At 47.6% G+C, this 25,794-nt stretch overlaps 1 protein-coding gene and 1 pseudogene across 1 annotated transcript; both read left to right on the forward strand.

Moving 5' to 3' along the window:
- On the forward strand, nt 1-16,084 carry LOC116360126 (N-alpha-acetyltransferase 15, NatA auxiliary subunit-like). The gene is made up of 5 exons (XM_031814794.1): nt 1-185; nt 5,215-5,404; nt 12,465-12,579; nt 14,900-15,035; nt 15,639-16,084. Exons 2-5 carry the CDS (start codon nt 5,361-5,363, stop codon nt 15,728-15,730), a joined length of 387 nt encoding a protein of 128 aa, XP_031670654.1. The 5' UTR covers nt 1-185; nt 5,215-5,360; the 3' UTR covers nt 15,731-16,084.
- LOC116360073 (N-alpha-acetyltransferase 15, NatA auxiliary subunit-like) lies at nt 15,731-25,098 on the forward strand (annotated as a pseudogene).
- Nucleotides 25,099-25,794: the final 696 nt, after the last annotated feature.

A 25,794-nucleotide genomic window follows, 5' to 3' on the forward strand; every position in this document is an offset into this window, starting at 1 on the left:
ACGTGAGAGAGGAGAGGCCGAAAACAAGAGCAATCGAGCGGAGAGTGACTCGGAGAGAGAGAATCATTTAGCTGAACCGCTCTTCGTTTACATGTGCTGAATACGACAGGAATTGAAATTGCATCCGCAACATGCCGGCATGAACCCTACCGCCGCAAGAAGACACCCTCCAAAAAAGACTTTTGGTGAGTTGATTATTGTTGTATTTATTTTTTATTTGTTTTGCAACTGTAACTATCAATTGTTGAAGGAGCCACCGGCACCTTCATATTCATTGCCCGGTGCCCGGTTCCTCCATCCGCACCAATACAACCTGCACTCGTCCACGCCTGTTTAGTAATAAACCGGTTGTCTGCAATCTTCGATTTGAATAAAGGCAGAGGTCAAACGCAGGCTGCCAGTCAGACCCTTGTGGGGCTGTTTGTTATGTGGACGGGTGTTGTTTCTAAAACACATAGTAGTTAGACACAGCAGTTTAATCACTAACGGGTTAGTTTACCAACTACCAGGAAACCAAAGGTCTGCTAAACAACTTGTCGTTACCGTCATGAAATGTTCCCCAAGACCCGTTTCTAACCCCCCAAAAACAACTCTCTGGTAACGTTTGTCTTGGTTTGATTTGTTATTACATTTTGGATGACAAGTAGTGTGAGTTGTGACCCGGTAAAAAAAAACGTCAAATTTTACAGTTACTTAGGAACAAAACTGTCATCTTCAAATGGAGTTAGTTAGTAGCAAGTTGTCTCAGCTACTGTAACTACGTTAACTAGTTAGTTAACTGGAGATATCTAGCTAAGTAACTAGCTAGGTAGCTAAGTAAAACCACATCAGAGCTGTTTTTTATCTAGATGACTAACTATATTTGTTGTCTAAATAGTCATACATAAGCTTTCCATACAAACAATAAAGCATTGTCCCGTGTCAGCAATTCCAGACAGCTAACATGTTTGGTGCTGCTTTTGTGGTTTCTAGCTAACATGTTTGGTGCTGCTTTTGTGGTTTCTAGCTAACATGTTTGGTGCTGCTTTTGTGGTTTCTAGCTAACATGTTTGGTGCTGCTTTTGTGGTTTCTAGCTAACTTTGCTAACATGTTTGGTGCTGCTTTTGTGGTTTCTAGCTAATATGGCTAACATGTTTGGTGCTGCTTTTGTGGTTTCTAGCTAACTTGGCTAACATGTTTGGTGCTGCTTTTGTGGTTTCTAGCTAACTTGGCTAACATGTTTGGTGCTGCTTTTGTGGTTTCTAGCTAACTTGGCTAACATGTTTGGTGCTGCTTTTGTGGTTTCTAGCTAACTTGGCTAACATGTTTGGTGCTGCTTTTGTGGTTTCTAGCTAACTTGGCTAACATGTTTGGTGCTGCTTTTGTGGTTTCTAGCTAATATGGCTAATATGTTTGGTGCTGCTTTTGTGGTTTCTAGCTAATATGGCTAACATGTTTGGTGCTGCTTTTGTGGTTTCTAGCTAATATGGCTGTGTTTGTGAAGTTGTGCCAACTAGTTACTAGTTAGAGAATGTAGCTAGTTATCTTGCAGAATGAGAGTTAGCTGCTCATCTAGGCCTGTCCTGAACTCAACTCTTCCTGGGAAAAACTGTCAAAGCAGAAATTCTCTTTTGTTTTTTTGACACACCAGTGTTGTGATGTTTCTGTTTGGTGGGACACATGTAATCCCTGTCGCTAACTGATGTCTGGTAGTACATACTGATCAGCCCTTTGCCAGTAGCATGTTATAGGATGTATGTATGGTGTGGTCAGGTTGTCTTTCTCAGTGTAGATCCTGGAACAGGGGTTTGTATGGTGTGGTCAGTTTGTCTTCCTCAGTGTAGATCCTGGAACAGGGGTTTGTATGGTGTGGTCAGTTTGTCTTTCTCAGTGTAGATCCTGGAACGGGTTTGTTTTTCAGCTACGTACCTAATAGCAAATGCTTTTGTTTTCAGGGAACTCAGGGGGTCTCAACTTACTGTTGCCAGGTAGAATAGTAGAACACTATTGTTCTATTAGTATAGTAGAACACTATTGTTCTATTAGTATAGTAGAACACTATTGTTCTATTAGTATAGTAGAACACTATTGTTCTATTAGTATAGTAGAACACTATTGTTCTATTAGTATAGTAGAACACTATTGTTCTATTAGTATAGTAGAACACTATTGTTCTAGTAGTATAGTAGAACACTATTGTTCTAGTAGTATAGTAGAACACTATTGTTCTAGTAGTATAGCAGAACACTATTGTTCTATTGGTGTTGCAGAACACTATTGTTCTATTGGTGTAGCAGAACACTATTGTTCTATTAGTATAGCAGAACACTATTGTTCTATTAGTATAGTAGAACACTATTGTTCTATTAGTATAATAGAACACTATTGTTCTATTAGTATAATAGAACACTATTGTTCTATTAGTATAATAGAACACTATTGTTCTATTGGTATAGCAGAACACTATTGTTCTATTGGTGTAGCAGAACACTATTGTTCTATTGGTGTAGCAGAACACTATTGTTCTATTGGTGTAGCAGAACACTATTGTTCTATTGGTGTAGCAGAACACTATTGTTCTATTGGTGTAGCAGAACACTATTGTTCTATTGGTGTAGCAGAACACTATTGTTCTATTGGTGTAGCAGAACACTATTGTTCTATTGGTGTAGCAGAACACTATTGTTCTATTGGTGTAGCAGAACACTATTGTTCTATGGGTGTAGCAGAACACTATTGTTCTATGGGTGTAGCAGAACACTATTGTTCTATGGGTGTAGCAGAACACTATTGTTCTATGGGTGTAGCAGAACACTATTGTTCTATTGGTGTAGCAGAACACTATTGTTCACACAATAGTAGAACACACAAGGTGCCATGTCAAAATGTGGTTGTGCATCAGCAGTTTCTCTTGTAATGTCAGTCACTGGTAGTCAGTCAGTTAGCCCTTGTAAGCAAAAACAAATGTAGGTTGCTAAATGTGTTTAGTGGCCAGCTAGCTAACCTCAGTATCATGGTCGAATTACTGGCCAGGGGAGTTTCCCATTGATTTTGTTAGTCAGTCTGACTATGATATCATATTAAAAACCACAAACATGTCTCTCCACCCTGTGGCAAAATGTGTAATATTGCAAAATCTTCCCTCTGTCTCATCACAAAATGTGTAGAATTGCACCAAACTTGCTTTAAAACAGCAACATTTAATCTACACCCCCATGGCAAAATGTGTAGATTTGTGCCAAATTAACTTTAAAACCTAAATCATTTCTCTCCACTGTCAAGCGGCTGGGGGTTGGATGTGGGTACTAGTACCCAGGAGCAACTGCCCTCATGATGAGTTAAGGTTTTTTGTGAGCCCCCCCATCAAGTTGCCCCTCCCTGCACTAGAGTGGGGTTTACTGTGAAACACACACAAGTCAAAGAAGTACTTCCTGGTCTGAGCCTGGTGGCTTCCTGCTATGCTTAACACCTGTCACCAGGTCATTCAACTCATCACCATGTGCAAGAGATGTCTGGCTAACCCACCGTACATAGAATCAGAACCCAGGCTATCTCTTTGGCCAAACCCTCCCGGAGAGCTACTGGGTCGGCACAGTGCAGGTCTTTGTTACAGCCCAGCACTGTACTAAAACACACCTGATGCATCTAGGCCTATTCGTGGTCCTGATCAGCAGCTGATTAGGTGTATTAGAACAGGGCTGGAGAAGAATCCTCAAGACTTGGAGAGAGAGAAGACTAGGACTGTATGGAGGGAGAAGACTAGGACTGTATGGAGGGAGAAGACTAGGACTGTATGGAGGGAGAAGACTAGGACTGTATGGAGGGAGAAGACTAGGACTGTATGGAGGGAGAAGAATAGGACTGTATGGAGGGAGAAGACTAGGACTGTATGGAGGGAGAAGACTAGGACTGTATGGAGGGAGAAGACTAGGACTGTATGGAGGGAGAAGACTAGGACTGTATGGAGGGAGAAGACTAGGACTGTATGGAGGGAGAAGACTAGGACTGTATGGAGGGAGGAGACTAGGACTGTATGGAGGGAGGAGACTAGGACTGTATGGAGGGAGAAGACTAGGACTGTATGGAGGGAGAAGACTAGGACTGTATGGAGGGAGAAGACTAGGACTGTATGGAGGGAGAAGACTAGGACTGTATGGAGGGAGGAGACTAGGACTTTATGGAGGGAGGAGACTAGGACTGTATGGAGGGTGAGAGGAGGATTCTGTGAAGGGATATGTATGGAGGGAGAGAGGAGGATATGTGGTTGAACAGTGTTAAAGTAAAGAGTCCAGGAGTCTAAGCTAGTAGTTTGTGGGTATACTGTGAGTGTGTGCAGTGATCCCCAGCCGCAGCACAGTGTTGTCTCTGCCTGTCTATCACCCTGCTCTGCTCTGTACCACCACAGCACAGTGTTGTCTCTGCCTGTCTCTCACCCTGCTCTGTACCGGCACAGCACCGTGGGCAGAGTTATTTTAGGGATTCGGCAGGCTAAGTGTTGAAGACATCAGATAAGCGTTGCCTTGGGTTACTAACCTTACGTTAAAGCTACAAGGGAAGTCTGGATCCAAATGTGTCCTGACACATCATGGTGTCTCTCAGTCTGTTTTACTATAGACTACTACTACTAGGCCCAGATACAGGCCCAGCTCCGGGCCCAGAGACAGGTCTAGACACATCATGGTGTCTCTCAGTCTGTTTTACTATTAGACTACTACTACTACTACTAATACTGGGCCCAGATACAGGCCCAGATACAGGTCTAGACACATCATGGTGTCTGTCTGTCTGTGTTACTATAGACTACTACTACTACTGGGCCCAGAGACAGGCCCAGAGACAGGCCCAGCTACGGGCCCAGATACAGGTCTAGACACATCATGGTGTCTGTCTCAGTCTGTGTTACTATAGACTACTACTAGGCCCAGATACGGGCCCAGAGACAGGTCTAGCTAGCCTGGTCCCTGATTGGTTTGTGCTTTTGCCTTCTCCCTATTGTCATTGTGGAGCTAAAGAGAGCAGAACCTGACTGACACCCAGGCTAAGGCCTAGCGACTAACATGCTTTAATCCACTGACCCAGACATGCTGTTTGACAGCACGTTGGTTACTGTTAGATGCTAAGCCCACTATTAAGACCTGACAGACAGCATCATTCTGGAATGTCGCCTCAACATATTTTTAGGAGCTCAAATTGGATAATCAGTTCACTGACTGACTACTTCATCTCAACACCAGGTCTGACGGCGGAGGCGGCCTGGTCTGACGGCGGAGGCGGCCTGGTCTGACGGCGGAGGCGGCCTGGTCTGACGGCGGAGGCGGCCTGGTCTGACGGCGGAGGCGGCCTGGTCTGACGGCGGAGGCGGCCTGTCGTTCACTGCTCAATGCGTCTACAGTTTCTTGGTAGAATCCTGTCTCTTAGCTTGTGGTAGGTGATTAGTTTAGATTCAGTCAATCAAAGAGTGTACTAAAGAGTGCAACTTCTCAGTGAAGCGTGTGTGGCCTCTTCTACTTTGATCTTAGCTAATGTGAGCAGAATATGTGAAAAGCTTCAGTGTCGTCACCATTAGTGATATTAAGAGGACATCCACAGAAGTGCCATCTGTTAATCCCCCTTTCTCTCCCCCTCCATCTCCTCCCTGCCTCCCTCGTTCTTCCACCCTCTCTCTGCTAGTAGCTCAGTCTGCTCTCCCTCCCTCTCCCTCCTCCCTGCCTCCCTCGTTCTTCCACCCTCTCTCTGCTAGTAGCTCACAGTCTGCTCTCCCTCCCTCCTCCCTCCCTCCCTCCCTCCCTCGTTCTTCCACCCTCTCTCTGCTAGTAGCTCAGTCTGCTCTCCCTCCCTCTCTCCCTCCATCTCCTCCCTGCCTCCCTCGTTCTTCCACCCTCTCTCTGCTAGTAGCTCACAGTCTGCTCTCCCTCCCTCTTCTCCCCTGTAGCGATTAAGCAACACAGCGTGATGCTAAATATAGCTTCTATTTGAGAGGAAAGCGGTGGTAATTTAGCTGTGTTTTAGACTCTGACACACACACACACACACACACACACACACACACACACACACACACACACACACGAGTGGCCAGTCTGCAGTAGCAGCATAATGGATGAGATTATAAATGAGTGTAATAGTCACATGTACAGGGTTGAAGGTGTCGTTCTGGGGTTGAAGGTGACGTTCTGGGGTTGAAGGTGTCGTTCTGGGGTTGAAGGTGTCGTTCTGGGGTTGAAGGTGTCGTTCTGGGGTTGAAGGTAACGTTCTGGGGTTGAAGGTGTCGTTCTGGGGTTGAAGGTGTCGTTCTGGGGTTGAAGGTGTCGTTCTGGGGTTGAAGGTGTCGTTCTGGGGTTGAAGGTGTCGTTACGGGGGTTGAAGGTGTCGTTACGGGGGTTGAAGGTGTCGTTACGGGGGTTGAAGGTGTCGTTACGGGGGTTGAAGGTGTCGGTACGGTGTTGAAGGTGTCGTTCTGGGGTTGAAGGTGTCGTTCTGGGGTTGAAGGTGTCAGTTACGGGGGTTGAAGGTGTCGGTACGGGGTTGAAGGTGTCAGGTGCGGGGGTTGAAGGTGTCAGGTGCGGGGGTTGAAGGTGTCAGGTGCGGGGGTTGAAGGTGTCGGTACGGGGTTGAAGGTGTCGGTACGGAGTTGAAGGTGTCTGTACGGGGTTGAAGGTGTCGGTACGGGGTTGAAGGTGTCGGTACGGCGTTGAAGGTGTCGTTGCGGGGTTGAATTGGTCGGTACGGGGTTGAAGGTGTCGGTACGGGGTTGAAGGTGTCGGTACGGGGTTGAAGGTGTCGGTACGGGGTTGAAGGTGTCGGTACGGGGTTGAAGGTGTCGGTACGGGGTTGAAGGTGTCGGTACGGGGTTGAAGGTGTCGTTCTGGGGTTGAAGGTGTCGGTACGGGGGTTGAAGGTGTCGGTACGGGGTTGAAGGTATCAGGTACGGGGGTTGAAGGTGTCAGGTACGGGGGTTGAAGGTGTCAGGTACGGGGGTTGAAGGTGTCAGGTGCGGGGGTTGAAAGTGCCAGGTGCGGGGGTTGAAGGTGTCGGTGCGGGGGTTGAAGGTGTCGGTACGGGGTTGAAGGTGTCGGTACGGAGTTGAAGGTGTCTGTACGGGGTTGAAGGTGTCTGTACGGGGTTGAAGGTGTCTGTACGGGGTTGAAGGTGCGGGGTTGAAGGTGTCGGTACGGGGTTGAAGGTGTCGGTACGGGGTTGAAGGTGTCGTTGCGGGGTTGAAGGTGTCGTTGCGGGGTTGAAGGTGTCGTTGCGGGGTTGAAGGTGTCGTTGCGGGGTTGAAGGTGTCGTTGCGGGGTTGAAGGTGTCGGTACGGGGTTGAAGGTGTCGGTACGGGGTTGAAGGTGTCGGTACGGGGTTGAAGGTGTCGGTACGGGGTTGAAGGTGTCGTTCTGGGGTTGAAGGTGTCGGTACGGGGGTTGAAGGTGTCGTTCTGGGGTTGAAGGTGTCGTTCTGGGGTTGAAGGTGTCGGTACGGGGTTGAAGTTGTCGGTACGGGGTTGAAGTTGTCGGTACGGGGTTGAAGGTGTCGGTACGGGGTTTGAAGGTGTCAGGTACGGGGGTTGAAGGAGTCAGGTACGGGGGTTGAAGGTGTCAGGTACGGGGGTTGAAGGTGTCAGGTACGGGGGTTGAAGGTGTCAGGTACGGGGGTTGAAGGTGTCAGGTACGGGGGTTGAAGGTGTCAGGTACGGGGGTTGAAGGTGTCAGGTTCTGGGGTTGAAGGTGTCGTTCTGGGGTTGAGGGTGTCGTTCTGGGGTTGAGGGTGTCGGTACGGGGTTGAAGGTGTCGTTGCGGGGTTGAAGGTGTCGGTACGGGGGTTGAAGGTGTCGTTCTGGGGTTGAAGGTGTCGGTACGGGGGTTGAAGGTGTCGGTTCTGGGGTTGAAGGTGTCGTTGCGGGGTTGAAGGTGTCGTTGCGGGGTTGAAGGTGTCGTTGCGGGGTTGAAGGTGTCGGTACGGGGTTGAAGGTGTCGGTACGGGGGTTGAAGGTGTCGTTCTGGGGTTGAAGGTGTCGGTACGGGGTTGAAGGTGTCGTTGCGGGGTTGAAGGTGTCGTTGCGGGGTTGAAGGTGTCGTTGCGGGGTTGAAGGTGTCGTTGCGGGGTTGAAGGTGTCGGTACGGGGTTGAAGGTGTCGGTACGGGGTTGAAGGTGTCGGTACGGGGTTGAAGGTGTCGGTACGGGGTTGAAGGTGTCGGTACGGGGTTGAAGGTGTCGTTCTGGGGTTGAAGGTGTCGGTACGGGGGTTGAAGGTGTCGTTCTGGGGTTGAAGGTGTCGTTCTGGGGTTGAAGGTGTCGGTACGGGGTTGAAGTTGTCGGTACGGGGTTGAAGTTGTCGGTACGGGGTTGAAGGTGTCGGTACGGGGTTTGAAGGTGTCAGGTACGGGGGTTGAAGGAGTCAGGTACGGGGGTTGAAGGTGTCAGGTACGGGGGTTGAAGGTGTCAGGTACGGGGGTTGAAGGTGTCAGGTACGGGGGTTGAAGGTGTCAGGTACGGGGGTTGAAGGTGTCAGGTACGGGGGTTGAAGGTGTCAGGTACGGGGGTTGAAGGTGTCGTTCTGGGGTTGAGGGTGTCGTTCTGGGGTTGAGGGTGTCGGTACGGGGTTGAAGGTGTCGTTGCGGGGTTGAAGGTGTCGGTACGGGGGTTGAAGGTGTCGTTCTGGGGTTGAAGGTGTCGGTACGGGGGTTGAAGGTGTCGGTTCTGGGGTTGAAGGTGTCAGGTACGGGGTTGAAGGTGTCGGTACGGCGTTGAAGGTGTCATTGCGGGGTTGAATTGGTCGGTACGGGGTTGAAGGTGTCGGTACGGGGTTGAAGGTGTCGGTACGGGGTTGAAGGTGTCGGTACGGGGTTGAAGGTGTCGGTACGGGGTTGAAGGTGTCGGTACGGGGTTGAAGGTGTCGGTACGGGGTTGAAGGTGTCGTTCTGGGGTTGAAGGTGTCGGTACGGGGGTTGAAGGTGTCGGTACGGGGTTGAAGGTATCAGGTACGGGGGTTGAAGGTGTCAGGTACGGGGGTTGAAGGTGTCAGGTACGGGGGTTGAAGGTGTCAGGTGCGGGGGTTGAAGGTGTCAGGTGCGGGGGTTGAAGGTGTCAGGTGCGGGGGTTGAAGGTGTCAGGTGCGGGGGTTGAAGGTGTCAGGTGCGGGGGTTGAAGGCGGGGGTTGAAGGTGTCAGGTGCGGGGGTTGAAGGTGTCAGGTACGGGGGTTGAAGGTGTCAGGTACGGGGGTTGAAGGTGTCAGGTACGGGGGTTGAAGGTGTCAGGTACGGGGGTTGAAGGTGTCAGGTACGGGGGTTGAAGGTGTCAGGTACGGGGGTTGAAGGTGTCGTCCTGGGGTTGAGGGTGTCGTTCTGGGGTTGAGGGTGTCGTTGCGGGGGTTGAAGGTGTCGTTCTGGGGTTGAAGGTGTCGGTACGGGGGTTGAAGGTGTCGGTACGGGGGTTGAAGGTGTCGGTTCTGGGGTTGAAGGTGTCGTTCTGGGGTTGAAGGTGTCGTTCTGGGGTTGAAGGTGGTTTTCATATCAGCGTCTTTTTGTCAACACTTGTCCCACTTCCCTCTTGGTAAGACAGCTTTTCTGAGGTAAATGAATAAAGGATGTTTTTCTACCGTGACAGATCTTGACTTGCACAAACCACGTTGTCACGGCCTCTCTGAGTCATTGTCTCTGGCGTGGGAGGTACATGCAGACCATGTTGTCACGGCCTCTCTGAGTCATTGTCTCTGGCGTGGGAGGTACATGCAGGCCATGTTGTCACGGCCTCTCTGAGTCATTGTCTCCGGCGTGGGAGGTACATGCAGACCACGTTGTCACGGCCTCTCTGAGTCATTGTCTCTGTCTGGGAGGTACATGCAGGCTTTCAGCCATTCAAAACACCTGAAGATCAACTGTTCTCTCTCTTTCTCTCCCCAGCGACGTTACGAACACAAGCAGCACAGAAACGGACTCCAGTTCTGCAAGCAGATCCTGTCCAACCCCAAGTTCACAGAACATGGGAGGGATAGATGGATGAGATGTAGACCCCTTTATAAAGCCTCTCGTTGTCTCCCCCTCCCCCTCCCTGCAGAGACCCTGACGATGACCTCTCGTTGTCTCCCCCACCCCCACCCTGCAGAGACCTCTCGTTGTCTCCCCCACCCTGCAGAGACCCTGACAATGACCTCTCGTTGTCACCCCCTCCCCCACCCCACCCTGCAGAGACCCTGACGATGACCTCTCGTTGTCTCCCCCACCCTGCAGAGACCCTGGTGATGAAGGGTTTAACCCTGAACTGTCTGGGGAAGGAGGAGGAGGCTTACAACCTGGTCAGACGAGGCCTCCGCAACGACCTCCATGTCTGTAACCTGTTAAAAACACGCCTGGGATGTAGTCTGTGGATGTGTGACTGAAACGGGATGCCGTCAAGTGTGTCAGAAAACGTCTGTAAAACCATTTTTACCTCATTATATGTTACCAAAATAAAAATGCATTGTTATTACAACTGTAGAGAATCAGACTGAAATGTAGTCTATCCTCTTGTCTATTGGCTTCTCTGCATAGTCGAGCCTGTCTCAAAATACAACACTGCCCCTTTAAGGCTCTCCTGGAGGATGATTGGCTACCCCATAGTGGACGATACAACACTGCCCCTTTAAGGCTCTCCTGGAGGATGATTGGCTACCCCATAGTGGACGATACAACACTGCCCCTTTAAGGCTCTCCTGGAGGATGATTGGCTACCCCATAGTGGACGATACAACACTGCCCCTTTAAGGCTCTCCTGGAGGATGATTGGCTACCCCATAGTGGACTATAAAATACTGCAATTCCAACTCAATACTTTGAGGTGGTTACTTCAAAGCAAAGGTAACTAGCAAAGACATGCTGATCAAAATCATCTTGTCTGGTTAAGATATTCCGTTACTTGTCAGTTATTCTAGGAATATTTTGAACGTTAATGTCCCAAATTTGAGCTCTTGAGAGGTGTTTTTACAACACGAGTATGTAACATTGGTTTAATAACGCACCCGTTCTTGTGTTGTCAGCCATTTTGTAGTTATGAGTGTCGGTGAAATAGTTCACTAGTCAGGCTACACAATAGGTTTTGAATTGACTGTGTCGTCAGTCTGTTGTCTATCATTCTTATTGGTTACCTGCTTCTGCAAGGATGCTTGCTCTCTCTGTCTCTCTCTCTGTTTCACCACACACACACACACTCACACACTCTCTCACCCGTTTGACATTAAGTAGCAGAGCCCTGCCCTTGTCTCTCTAAAACAGGGCCATGACTGGCTCACCCACACACACACGCATGAGTGAAATCTGTGCTGACATTTCCAGCAGATAAGGCCCTGCACTGATATGTGTTATCTCAGGCTAGACCCAGCCTCTAGTCAGCACACACACATATATATACACACACACACACCACTATACACATACACACACACACCACTATACACACAGGCTAGACCAAGCCTCCAGTCAGCACACACACACCACTATACACACATGCTAGACCCAGCCTCCAGTCAGCACACACACCACTATACACACACACACCACTATACACACATGCTAGACCCAGCCTCCAGTCAGCACACACACACACCACTACACACACAGGCTAGACCCAGCCTCCAGTCAGCACACACACCACTATACACACACACACACACACACACACACACCACTATACACACACACCACTATACACACAGGCTAGACCCAGCCTCCAGTCAGCACACACACACACAGGCTAGACCCAGCCTCCAGTCAGCACACACACCACAACAGACACACCACAACACACATACTCAACAATCAATTTCACAACACATTTACAGAATTATCATGATAAAGATCAATTGAACGTTTACAAAATTAATGTGCACGAGTAGATGTTTTATTTAAACTACTACTAGACTGTTGTTGCTATCAGTTGTCCTGTTAGCATAAGGCCATATTATTATTTATTTAAACTACTACTAGACTGTTGTTGCTATCAGTTGTCCTGTTAGCAGTAGGCCATATTATTATTTATTTAAACTACTACTAGACTGTTGTTGCTATCAGTTGTCCTGTTAGCATAAGGCCATATTATTATTTATTTAAACTACTACTAGACTGTTGTTGCTATCAGTTGTCCTGTTAGCAGTAGGCCATATTAGCAGACTTAACTCATTTAAAACAGCACATGTCTCTAGTATTTATTTAACTGGGAAAGTCAGTTAGTGTCAGCATATTCTAGCATTGTCAACATGACTCAGCAGAAACAAAAATCGACTTCCTCCTCTGTCAACTACTCTTGCTCTCTCTTTTTTTGTTGTCGCTGCCTTTGTTTTCTCATTGGTGAGATCAGGTTACTTCACGGAAGGGAGCAAAGAAGAATACATTTTAAGTTAAAGGAACTTGATGCTAAGCTAACCGCTAACTTGCTAGCCCCTCTCTCATTGTTTCCCTATGAGAGACTAGCGCACTATGCTAAGCTAATGGCTAACTTCTCCTTGTCCCCCTGTAGGGTACCAGTTGCTGCGGCCAGCCCAGAGGGCTTCATGGATCGGATATGCCATCGCCTCCTAGAGGACTACGAGATGGCTGCCAAGATAGTAGAGGAGTTCAGGAAAACACAACCGGTACGGTATGTCCAGAGACAAGCCAACCTATGGGCTGAATCAGTCTGTCCTTGGTACACACTGTGTTCACACCACTAATCCAAAATGTCTTCCTCTCCTTGTTTCTGAAAACCATTTATTTATTCATTTAGGCTTTATTTAACCAGGTAAGTCATTGAGAAAGCATTATATTTTACAACAACGATGTGAACGTAGTAAAGGTGGAAGTTATATGCGGCATGTCTGTACCAGGTACAGTATTTGATTGATCAGTTCAGTTCTATCTTATCAATAGAGAGGAAGGAAAGGAGACGAGGAGAGGAAACCACTGCTCTAGTGCAACAGTAGGAGCTTTGAGAACATAATGTATGACTACCAATCACAACAAAGTGTTTTCCCTCATCAGTTTACGGTCTGAGTTACAGTAAAGCTAGCTAACGGTACGACACAGTAAAGCTAGCTAACGGTACGACACAGTAAAGCTAGCTAACGGTGCGACACAGTAAAGCTAGCTGACGGTACGACACAGTAAAGCTAGCTGACGGTACGACACAGTAAAGCTAGCTGACGGTGCGACACAGTAAAGCTAGCTGACTGTGCGACACAGTAAAGCTAGCTGACGGTACGACACAGTAAAGCTAGCTGACGGTACGACACAGTAAAGCTAGGTGACGGTACGACACAGTAAAGCTAGCTGACGGTACGACACAGTAAAGCTAGCTAACGGTACGACACAGTAAAGCTAGCTAACGGTGCGACACAGTAAAGCTAGCTGACGGTACGACACAGTAAAGCTAGCTGACGGTACGACACAGTAAAGCTAGCTGACGGTGCGACACAGTAAAGCTAGCTGACTGTGCGACACAGTAAAGCTAGCTGACGGTACGACACAGTAAAGCTAGCTGACGGTACGACACAGTAAAGCTAGGTGACGGTACGACACAGTAAAGCTAGCTGACGGTACGACACAGTAAAGCTAGGTGACGGTGCGACACAGTAAAGCTAGGTGACGGTGCGACACAGTAAAGCTAGGTGACGGTACGACACAGTAAAGCTAGCTAACGGTACGACACAGTAAAGCTAGCTAACGGTGCGACACAGTAAAGCTAGCTGACGGTACGACACAGTAAAGCTAGCTGACGGTACGACACAGTAAAGCTAGCTGACGGTGCGACACAGTAAAGCTAGCTGACTGTGCGACACAGTAAAGCTAGCTGACGGTACGACACAGTAAAGCTAGCTGACGGTACGACACAGTAAAGCTAGGTGACGGTACGACACAGTAAAGCTAGCTGACGGTACGACACAGTAAAGCTAGGTGACGGTGCGACACAGTAAAGCTAGGTGACGGTGCGACACAGTAAAGCTAGGTGACGGTACGACACAGTAAAGCTAGCTGACGGTACGACACAGTAAAGCTAGGTGACGGTGCGACACAGTAAAGCTAGGTGACGGTGCGACACAGTAAAGCTAGGTGACGGTGCGACACAGTAAAGCTAGGTGACGGTGCGACACAGTAAAGCTAGGTGACGGTACGACACAGTAAAGCTATCTGACGGTGCGACACAGTAAAGCTATCTGACGGTGCGACACAGTAAAGCTAGCTGACGGTGCGACACAGTAAAGCTAGGTGACGGTACGACACAGTAAAGCTAGGTGAAGGTACGACACAGTATAGTCAGGTGATGTAAATCTGTGTGGCGTGTCTGTCACGAACGCAATAGAGCGTGCTCACTGGGCTTCCTGATAAGACCAACCTGCTTCCTGCCTTTGTCCCACCCAGCATGTGGTTCTACTGAAGTGGTGCTCTATGTAAACATGTACATGATGAAGCCTGTGAAGTTGAAGGATTTTATACTTGTCTCTCCCTCTCCACCCCTCTCTTTCTCCATCTCTCTCACTTTCCCTCTCTCTCTCTTTCTGTTTCACCCCTCCATGTGTACAGTAAGCTGCTGCTCTATCTGAACCATAGACACTACATAACATTACGTAACCCTGTTATAACACTACATAACTCTGTTTTTACCCTGTTATAACCTCTCTCTCCTAGACGTTTCCAGACCAGGTGAACTGTGAGTACAGTGAGCTGCTGCTGTACCAGAACTATAGACACTACATAACCCTGTTATAACCTCTCCTAGACTTCTCCAGACACTGTGGACTATGAGTACAGTGAGCTGCTGCTGTACCAGAACCATAGACACGACATAATACTACATAACCCTGTTATAACCTCTCTCCCCTAGACATCTCCAGACAAGGTGAACTGTGAGTACAGTGAGCTGCTGCTGTACCAGAACCATAGACACTACATAACCCTGTTATAACCTCTCTCTCCTAGACTTCTCCAGACAAGGTGAACTGTGAGTACAGTGAGCTGCTGTACCAGAACCAGGTCCTGAGGGAGGCTGGACTCTACAGGGAGGCTCTGGACCACCTCACCACCTACAAGAAACAGATCTGTGACAAACTGGCAGGTACGGGGGTTGAAGGTGTCAGGTACGGGGGTTGAGGGTGTCGTTCTGGGGTTGAGGGTGTCGTTGCGGGGGTTGAAGGTGTCGTTCTGGGGTTGAAGGTGTCGGTACGGGGGTTGAAGGTGTCGGTACGGGGGTTGAAGGTGTCGGTTCTGGGGTTGAAGGTGTCGTTCTGGGGTTGAAGGTGTCGTTCTGGGGTTGAAGGTGGTTTTCATATCAGCGTCTTTTTGTCAACACTTGTCCCACTTCCCTCTTGGTAAGACAGCTTTTCTGAGGTAAATGAATAAAGGATGTTTTTCTACCGTGACAGATCTTGACTTGCACAAACCACGTTGTCACGGCCTCTCTGAGTCATTGTCTCTGGCGTGGGAGGTACATGCAGACCATGTTGTCACGGCCTCTCTGAGTCATTGTCTCTGGCGTGGGAGGTACATGCAGGCCATGTTGTCACGGCCTCTCTGAGTCATTGTCTCCGGCGTGGGAGGTACATGCAGACCACGTTGTCACGGCCTCTCTGAGTCATTGTCTCTGTCTGGGAGGTACATGCAGGCTTTCAGCCATTCAAAACACCTGAAGATCAACTGTTCTCTCTCTTTCTCTCCCCAGCGACGTTACGAACACAAGCAGCACAGAAACGGACTCCAGTTCTGCAAGCAGATCCTGTCCAACCCCAAGTTCACAGAACATGGGAGGGATAGATGGATGAGATGTAGACCCCTTTATAAAGCCTCTCGTTGTCTCCCCCTCCCCCTCCCTGCAGAGACCCTGACGATGACCTCTCGTTGTCTCCCCCACCCCCACCCTGCAGAGACCTCTCGTTGTCTCCCCCACCCTGCAGAGACCCTGACAATGACCTCTCGTTGTCACCCCCTCCCCCACCCCACCCTGCAGAGACCCTGACGATGACCTCTCGTTGTCTCCCCCACCCTGCAGAGACCCTGGTGATGAAGGGTTTAACCCTGAACTGTCTGGGGAAGGAGGAGGAGGCTTACAACCTGGTCAGACGAGGCCTCCGCAACGACCTCCATGTCTGTAACCTGTTAAAAACACGCCTGGGATGTAGTCTGTGGATGTGTGACTGAAACGGGATGCCGTCAAGTGTGTCAGAAAACGTCTGTAAAACCATTTTTACCTCATTATATGTTACCAAAATAAAAATGCATTGTTATTACAACTGTAGAGAATCAGACTGAAATGTAGTCTATCCTCTTGTCTATTGGCTTCTCTGCATAGTCGAGCCTGTCTCAAAATACAACACTGCCCCTTTAAGGCTCTCCTGGAGGATGATTGGCTACCCCATAGTGGACGATACAACACTGCCCCTTTAAGGCTCTCCTGGAGGATGATTGGCTACCCCATAGTGGACGATACAACACTGCCCCTTTAAGGCTCTCCTGGAGGATGATTGGCTACCCCATAGTGGACGATACAACACTGCCCCTTTAAGGCTCTCCTGGAGGATGATTGGCTACCCCATAGTGGACTATAAAATACTGCAATTCCAACTCAATACTTTGAGGTGGTTACTTCAAAGCAAAGGTAACTAGCAAAGACATGCTGATCAAAATCATCTTGTCTGGTTAAGATATTCCGTTACTTGTCAGTTATTCTAGGAATATTTTGAACGTTAATGTCCCAAATTTGAGCTCTTGAGAGGTGTTTTTACAACACGAGTATGTAACATTGGTTTAATAACGCACCCGTTCTTGTGTTGTCAGCCATTTTGTAGTTATGAGTGTCGGTGAAATAGTTCACTAGTCAGGCTACACAATAGGTTTTGAATTGACTGTGTCGTCAGTCTGTTGTCTATCATTCTTATTGGTTACCTGCTTCTGCAAGGATGCTTGCTCTCTCTGTCTCTCTCTCTGTTTCACCACACACACACACACTCACACACTCTCTCACCCGTTTGACATTAAGTAGCAGAGCCCTGCCCTTGTCTCTCTAAAACAGGGCCATGACTGGCTCACCCACACACACACGCATGAGTGAAATCTGTGCTGACATTTCCAGCAGATAAGGCCCTGCACTGATATGTGTTATCTCAGGCTAGACCCAGCCTCTAGTCAGCACACACACATATATATACACACACACACACCACTATACACATACACACACACACCACTATACACACAGGCTAGACCAAGCCTCCAGTCAGCACACACACACCACTATACACACATGCTAGACCCAGCCTCCAGTCAGCACACACACCACTATACACACACACACCACTATACACACATGCTAGACCCAGCCTCCAGTCAGCACACACACACACCACTACACACACAGGCTAGACCCAGCCTCCAGTCAGCACACACACCACTATACACACACACACACACACACACACACACCACTATACACACACACCACTATACACACAGGCTAGACCCAGCCTCCAGTCAGCACACACACACACAGGCTAGACCCAGCCTCCAGTCAGCACACACACCACAACAGACACACCACAACACACATACTCAACAATCAATTTCACAACACATTTACAGAATTATCATGATAAAGATCAATTGAACGTTTACAAAATTAATGTGCACGAGTAGATGTTTTATTTAAACTACTACTAGACTGTTGTTGCTATCAGTTGTCCTGTTAGCATAAGGCCATATTATTATTTATTTAAACTACTACTAGACTGTTGTTGCTATCAGTTGTCCTGTTAGCAGTAGGCCATATTATTATTTATTTAAACTACTACTAGACTGTTGTTGCTATCAGTTGTCCTGTTAGCATAAGGCCATATTATTATTTATTTAAACTACTACTAGACTGTTGTTGCTATCAGTTGTCCTGTTAGCAGTAGGCCATATTAGCAGACTTAACTCATTTAAAACAGCACATGTCTCTAGTATTTATTTAACTGGGAAAGTCAGTTAGTGTCAGCATATTCTAGCATTGTCAACATGACTCAGCAGAAACAAAAATCGACTTCCTCCTCTGTCAACTACTCTTGCTCTCTCTTTTTTTGTTGTCGCTGCCTTTGTTTTCTCATTGGTGAGATCAGGTTACTTCACGGAAGGGAGCAAAGAAGAATACATTTTAAGTTAAAGGAACTTGATGCTAAGCTAACCGCTAACTTGCTAGCCCCTCTCTCATTGTTTCCCTATGAGAGACTAGCGCACTATGCTAAGCTAATGGCTAACTTCTCCTTGTCCCCCTGTAGGGTACCAGTTGCTGCGGCCAGCCCAGAGGGCTTCATGGATCGGATATGCCATCGCCTCCTAGAGGACTACGAGATGGCTGCCAAGATAGTAGAGGAGTTCAGGAAAACACAACCGGTACGGTATGTCCAGAGACAAGCCAACCTATGGGCTGAATCAGTCTGTCCTTGGTACACACTGTGTTCACACCACTAATCCAAAATGTCTTCCTCTCCTTGTTTCTGAAAACCATTTATTTATTCATTTAGGCTTTATTTAACCAGGTAAGTCATTGAGAAAGCATTATATTTTACAACAACGATGTGAACGTAGTAAAGGTGGAAGTTATATGCGGCATGTCTGTACCAGGTACAGTATTTGATTGATCAGTTCAGTTCTATCTTATCAATAGAGAGGAAGGAAAGGAGACGAGGAGAGGAAACCACTGCTCTAGTGCAACAGTAGGAGCTTTGAGAACATAATGTATGACTACCAATCACAACAAAGTGTTTTCCCTCATCAGTTTACGGTCTGAGTTACAGTAAAGCTAGCTAACGGTACGACACAGTAAAGCTAGCTAACGGTACGACACAGTAAAGCTAGCTAACGGTGCGACACAGTAAAGCTAGCTGACGGTACGACACAGTAAAGCTAGCTGACGGTACGACACAGTAAAGCTAGCTGACGGTGCGACACAGTAAAGCTAGCTGACTGTGCGACACAGTAAAGCTAGCTGACGGTACGACACAGTAAAGCTAGCTGACGGTACGACACAGTAAAGCTAGGTGACGGTACGACACAGTAAAGCTAGCTGACGGTACGACACAGTAAAGCTAGCTAACGGTACGACACAGTAAAGCTAGCTAACGGTGCGACACAGTAAAGCTAGCTGACGGTACGACACAGTAAAGCTAGCTGACGGTACGACACAGTAAAGCTAGCTGACGGTGCGACACAGTAAAGCTAGCTGACTGTGCGACACAGTAAAGCTAGCTGACGGTACGACACAGTAAAGCTAGCTGACGGTACGACACAGTAAAGCTAGGTGACGGTACGACACAGTAAAGCTAGCTGACGGTACGACACAGTAAAGCTAGGTGACGGTGCGACACAGTAAAGCTAGGTGACGGTGCGACACAGTAAAGCTAGGTGACGGTACGACACAGTAAAGCTAGCTAACGGTACGACACAGTAAAGCTAGCTAACGGTGCGACACAGTAAAGCTAGCTGACGGTACGACACAGTAAAGCTAGCTGACGGTACGACACAGTAAAGCTAGCTGACGGTGCGACACAGTAAAGCTAGCTGACTGTGCGACACAGTAAAGCTAGCTGACGGTACGACACAGTAAAGCTAGCTGACGGTACGACACAGTAAAGCTAGGTGACGGTACGACACAGTAAAGCTAGCTGACGGTACGACACAGTAAAGCTAGGTGACGGTGCGACACAGTAAAGCTAGGTGACGGTGCGACACAGTAAAGCTAGGTGACGGTACGACACAGTAAAGCTAGCTGACGGTACGACACAGTAAAGCTAGGTGACGGTGCGACACAGTAAAGCTAGGTGACGGTGCGACACAGTAAAGCTAGGTGACGGTGCGACACAGTAAAGCTAGGTGACGGTGCGACACAGTAAAGCTAGGTGACGGTACGACACAGTAAAGCTAGGTGACGGTGCGACACAGTAAAGCTATCTGACGGTGCGACACAGTAAAGCTAGCTGACGGTGCGACACAGTAAAGCTAGGTGACGGTACGACACAGTAAAGCTAGGTGAAGGTACGACACAGTATAGTCAGGTGATGTAAATCTGTGTGGCGTGTCTGTCACGAACGCAATAGAGCGTGCTCACTGGGCTTCCTGATAAGACCAACCTGCTTCCTGCCTTTGTCCCACCCAGCATGTGGTTCTACTGAAGTGGTGCTCTATGTAAACATGTACATGATGAAGCCTGTGAAGTTGAAGGATTTTATACTTGTCTCTCCCTCTCCACCCCTCTCTTTCTCCATCTCTCTCACTTTCCCTCTCTCTCTCTTTCTGTTTCACCCCTCCATGTGTACAGTAAGCTGCTGCTCTATCTGAACCATAGACACTACATAACATTACGTAACCCTGTTATAACACTACATAACTCTGTTTTTACCCTGTTATAACCTCTCTCTCCTAGACGTTTCCAGACCAGGTGAACTGTGAGTACAGTGAGCTGCTGCTGTACCAGAACTATAGACACTACATAACCCTGTTATAACCTCTCCTAGACTTCTCCAGACACTGTGGACTATGAGTACAGTGAGCTGCTGCTGTACCAGAACCATAGACACGACATAATACTACATAACCCTGTTATAACCTCTCTCCCCTAGACATCTCCAGACAAGGTGAACTGTGAGTACAGTGAGCTGCTGCTGTACCAGAACCATAGACACTACATAACCCTGTTATAACCTCTCTCTCCTAGACTTCTCCAGACAAGGTGAACTGTGAGTACAGTGAGCTGCTGTACCAGAACCAGGTCCTGAGGGAGGCTGGACTCTACAGGGAGGCTCTGGACCACCTCACCACCTACAAGAAACAGATCTGTGACAAACTGGCCATCGAGGAGCCACGAGGTGTGTGTGTGTGTGTTTGCAGCCATCACACACATTTGATTTCTTTATTTGGATCCACAAAGAAACCAAGACTGAATCCTCTCACCGTCTCTGTCTGTCACTCACACCTGGAACACAGAGATCAGTAACAGTGTATTCCCCCTGTAGGAGAGTTGTTTTTGAACCTGGATCGTCTGGATGAAGCTACAGCGGTCTACAGGAGAGAAACCCTGAGAACTGGTCCTACTACCACGGTCTGGTGAAGGCCCTGAAGCCTGGTACACTACATAAACCCTACATAACACTGTTATAACTGGTCGTACTACCACGGTCTGGAGAAGGCCCTGAAGCCTGGTACGCTACATAAACCCTACATTAGACGCTCATAATTGTTGTGTTCTGGGTTCCCCCGTAATCAGAATACAGTGAGATGAAAAATAGCGTACAAGGAATTCTACTATGACATCAGCAGTGCATGTTCGGATGAACCGAGTCTCGGCCCTGGGAAGGACCATTTTTAAAGACTCACCTCTTGAAATTGTAGCGAGCATTTAGCAGTTTTCATGCAAATTTCCTGCAATTCTACACATTTTGCCATTCAGGTAGAGAGAACTTAGCCGTTTTAAAGCTTAAATGACAGTAGATACAGTATATCACAAGTGAGGACACCCCTCACATTTTTGTAAATATTTGAGTATATCTTTTCATGTGACAACACTGAAGAAATGACACTTTGCTACAATGTAAAGTAGTGAGTGTACAGCTTGTATAACAGTGTAAATGTGCTGTCCCCAGAGTAGCAGGTAGGAGAGACACTCTGACTCTGTACCACACAGAGTAGCAGGTAGGAGAGACACTCTGACTCTGTACCACACAGAGTAGCAGGTAGGAGAGACACTCTGACTCTGTACCACACAGAGTAGCAGGTAGGAGAGACACTCTGACTCTGTACCACACAGAGTGGCAGGGAGGCGGGGGGGCACTCTGTTGCAGATAAAAACAACAAGATTCGTTGTTCTGCATGTTTGTTCTACGTAACATATTTCTATCTGAATGTTCCAAAACGTTTTGTGTCCTGCTGAACTCGCCCCAGGCCTGACTCTTCCTCCTTCCTCTCTCTCTTCTTCCCCCTCTCTTCTCCTGCTGAACTCGCCCCAGGCCTCACTCTTCCTCCTTCCTCTCTCTCTTCTTCCTCTCTTCTCCTGCTGAACTCGCCCCAGGCCTGACTCTTCCTCCTTCCTCTCTCTCTTCTTCCCCCTCTCTTCTCCTGCTGAACTCGCCCCAGGCCTCACTCTTCCTCCTTCCTCTCTCTCTTCTTCCTCTCTTCTCCTGCTGAACTCGCCCCAGGCCTCACTCTTCCTCCTTCCTCTCTCTCTTCTTCCCCCTCTCTTCTCCTGCTGAACTCGCCCCAGGCCTCACTCTTCCTCCTTCCTCTCTCTCTTCTTCCCCCTCTCTTCTCCTGCTGAACTTGCCCCAGGCCTCACTCTTCCTCCTTCCTCTCTCTCTTCTTTCCTCTCTCTTCTCCTGCAGTGGCCAAAATGATGGTGTTTCTGGACTCTTCTACAGAAACCAAAGCCGTGGAGCTGGCCACCTCACTAGATCAGTCACTCAGCAACAGGAGTATCACGGTATGTGTTTGTGTGAATGGCAATCTGTCAAAATACATACATTGTTTTGCTGTCGTCTAGTGGGTTGGGTTGTTATGTTGCTGTCGTCTAGTGGGTTGGGTTGTTACGTTGCTGTCGTCTAGTGGGTTGGGTTGTTAAGTTGCTGTCGTCTAGTGGGTTGGGTTGTTACGTTGCTGTCGTCTAGTGGGTTGGGTTGTTACGTTGCTGTCGTCTAGTGGGTTGGGTTGTTAATTTACGTTGCTGTCGTCTAGTGGGTTGGGTTGTTAATTTACGTTGCTGTCGTCTAGTGGGTTGGGTTGTTAATTTACGTTGCTGTCGTCTAGTGGGTTGGGTTGTTAATTTACGTTGCTGTCGTCTAGTGGGTTGGGTTGTTAATTTACGTTGCTGTCGTCTAGTGGGTTGGGTTGTTAATTTACGTTGCTGTCGTCTAGTGGGTTGGGTTGTTAATTTACGTTGCTGTCGTCTAGTGGGTTGGGTTGTTAATTTACGTTGCTGTCGTCTAGTGGGTTGGGTTGTTACGTTGCTGTCGTCTAGTGGGTTGGGTTGTTAATTTACGTTGCTGTCTAGTGGGTTGGGTTGTTAATTTACGTTGCTGTCGTCTAGTGGGTTGGGTTGTTACGTTGCTGTCGTCTAGTGGGTTGGGTTGGGTTGTTAATTTACGTTGCTGTCGTCTAGTGGGTTGGGTTGTTAATTTACGTTGCTGTCGTCTAGTGGGTTGGGTTGTTAATTTACGTTGGGTTGTTAATTTACGTTGCTGTCGTCTAGTGGGTTGGGTTGTTAATTTACGTTGCTGTCGTCTAGTGGGTTGGGTTGTTAATTTACGTTGCTGTCGTCTAGTGGGTTGGGTTGTTAATTTACGTTGCTGTCGTCTAGTGGGTTGGGTTGTTAATTTACGTTGCTGTCGTCTAGTGGGTTGGGTTGTTACGTTGCTGTCGTCTAGTGGGTTGGGTTGTTACGTTGCTGTCGTCTAGTGGGTTGGGTTGTTAATTTACGTTGCTGTCGTCTAGTGGGTTGGGTTGTTACGTTGCTGTCTAGTGGGTTGGGTTGTTAATTTACGTTGCTGTCGTCTAGTGGGTTGGGTTGTTACGTTGCTGTCGTCTAGTGGGTTGGGTTGTTAATTTACGTTGCTGTCGTCTAGTGGGTTGGGTTGTTAATTTACGTTGCTGTCGTCTAGTGGGTTGGGTTGTTAATTTACGTTGCTGTCGTCTAGTGGGTTGGGTTGTTAATTTACGTTGCTGTCGTCTAGTGGGTTGGGTTGTTAATTTACGTTGCTGTCGTCTAGTGGGTTGGGTTGTTAATTTACGTTGCTGTCGTCTAGTGGGTTGGGTTGTTAATTTACGTTGCTGTCGTCTAGTGGGTTGGGTTGTTAATTTACGTTGCTGTCGTCTAGTGGGTTGGGTTGTTAATTTAGGTTGCTGTCGTCTAGTGGGTTGGGTTGTTAATTTACGTTGCTGTCGTCTAGTGGGTTGGGTTGTTAATTTACGTTGCTGTCGTCTAGTGGGTTGGGTTGTTAATTTACGTTGCTGTCGTCTAGTGGGTTGGGTTGTTAATTTACGTTGCTGTCGTCTAGTGGGTTGGGTTGTTAATTTACGTTGCTGTCGTCTAGTGGGTTGGGTTGTTAATTTACGTTGCTGTCGTCTAGTGGGTTGGGTTGTTAATTTACGTTGCTGTCGTCTAGTGGGTTGGGTTGTTAATTTACGTTGCTGTCGTCTAGTGGGTTGGGTTGTTAATTTACGTTGCTGTCGTCTAGTGGGTTGGGTTGTTAATTTACGTTGCTGTCGTCTAGTGGGTTGGGTTGTTACGTTGCTGTCGTCTAGTGGGTTGGGTTGTTACGTTGCTGTCGTCTAGTGGGTTGGGTTGTTAATTTATGTTGCTGGCCAACAACCAGACATTTTCATATCCTATTTAACAAGGCAGAGTTTTTCTGTCGTGAATCCTTCTTTTGATGACATTATTTGTTATTCCATTTTCTGACTTTTTCAATGTAAAAACAGCAGAACAGAAATGCAGAAACGATAACTAAAACATTGATTACATAATTGACCTATAATGCCTTTCTCGCTCCCCGTCCTCCAATCAGATCTGCACAGAGGTACTAGAGGCGCTTCGGAATGGAGGATTGGGCGAGTCAAAGGAGCGTGCGGAGTCTTACCGTGCGGAGTGTCACAGGCTCTTCCCGTACACGCAAGACTTCATGCCCACGGGGTACGAGGAGAACACCGAGATCGCCAATGGCGACGTCTCCACAGAGACCGAGGAGCTGGCCAATGACATGTGAGCTGCGTTACGGTTGGAGAAACCTTACGGGCCTAGCACCGAGCCTTGGGGGACACCAAGTCGACTGGACGCCATTTTGTCGCACCTGTTGAAACATTGAAGTGGAAGATACAGAGGGTTTGTTTCTCCTTTGCTTGGGCTTTGGAGCAGTTCGTTTCATCTCTGTCTCCGACGTGGCGATCTAGGACTGTGTGTGGAGGAGGAGGAGGAGGAAGAGAGGAAGGGAATGAAAAGGGACTACTACTCTAACTGAAAATACAACATCAACTGTTATCAAAGAGTTTATTAAAAAAACACAACCAACAGACAGATGAGATGAAACTATTTATGTAATGGACAACAACACTTGGTACTTTTTCAGATGGGAGACTTTTTGACTCTAAATACAATATTTATTTACTGATTGGTTGTATGATTTGATTATTTCATATGCACACAGCATACACACACAATCTATTGTATATCAGACATGTACGATGTACTTCTCTGTAACCCACAGATCATAAGAGAATAACATTATCTATATACTACTAACATCATAATCAATATCATAATTATCTATATACTACTTGCAACATCATAATCAATAACATCTATATACTACTAACAATATCCTGGCTGCATCATGTTATGGGTATGCTTGTAATCGTTAAGGACTGGGGAGTTTTTCAGGAAAAAAAAAAATCACGAAATGGAGCAAAGCACAGGCAAAATCCTAGAGGGAAACATGGTCTGCTTTCCACCAACACTGGGTTACGATTCAACTTTCATCAGGATAATAACCTACAACACAAGGTGCTTACCAAGAAAACAGTGAATGTTCCTGAGTGGCCGAGTTACAGTTTGGACTTAAATCTGCTCGAAAATCTATGGCAAGACTTGAAAAAGATTGTCTAGTAATGATCAATAACTAATTAGACAGTTTGAAGAATTTTGGTTAAATTTTGTTAATAGTGGGCAAATGTTGCACAATCCAGGTGTGGAAAGCTCTTCTAGATTTACCCAGAAGGCACAGCTGTAATTGCTGACAAATGTGATCCAAACATGTATTGACTCAGAGGGTTGAGTATTTTGTGTAGATCATTGACAAAATAAAAAA

The sequence above is a fragment of the Oncorhynchus kisutch genome, unplaced genomic scaffold, assembly GCF_002021735.2.
Source record: "Oncorhynchus kisutch isolate 150728-3 unplaced genomic scaffold, Okis_V2 Okis07a-Okis12b_hom, whole genome shotgun sequence".
In the NCBI taxonomy this organism is placed as follows: domain Eukaryota; kingdom Metazoa; phylum Chordata; class Actinopteri; order Salmoniformes; family Salmonidae; genus Oncorhynchus; species Oncorhynchus kisutch.

Coding starts and splice junctions, on each gene's coding strand:
- LOC116360126 (XM_031814794.1), top strand. CDS start 5,361: ATGCGTCTACAGTTTCTTGGTAGAATCCTGTCTCTTAGCTTGTG. Junction 5,405..12,464: donor ATCCTGTCTCTTAGCTTGTG/GTAGGTGATTAG, acceptor GTCCCCCTGTAG/GGTACCAGTTGCTGCGGCCA. Junction 15,036..15,638: donor GATCTGTGACAAACTGGCAG/GTACGGGGGTTG, acceptor TTCTCTCCCCAG/CGACGTTACGAACACAAGCA.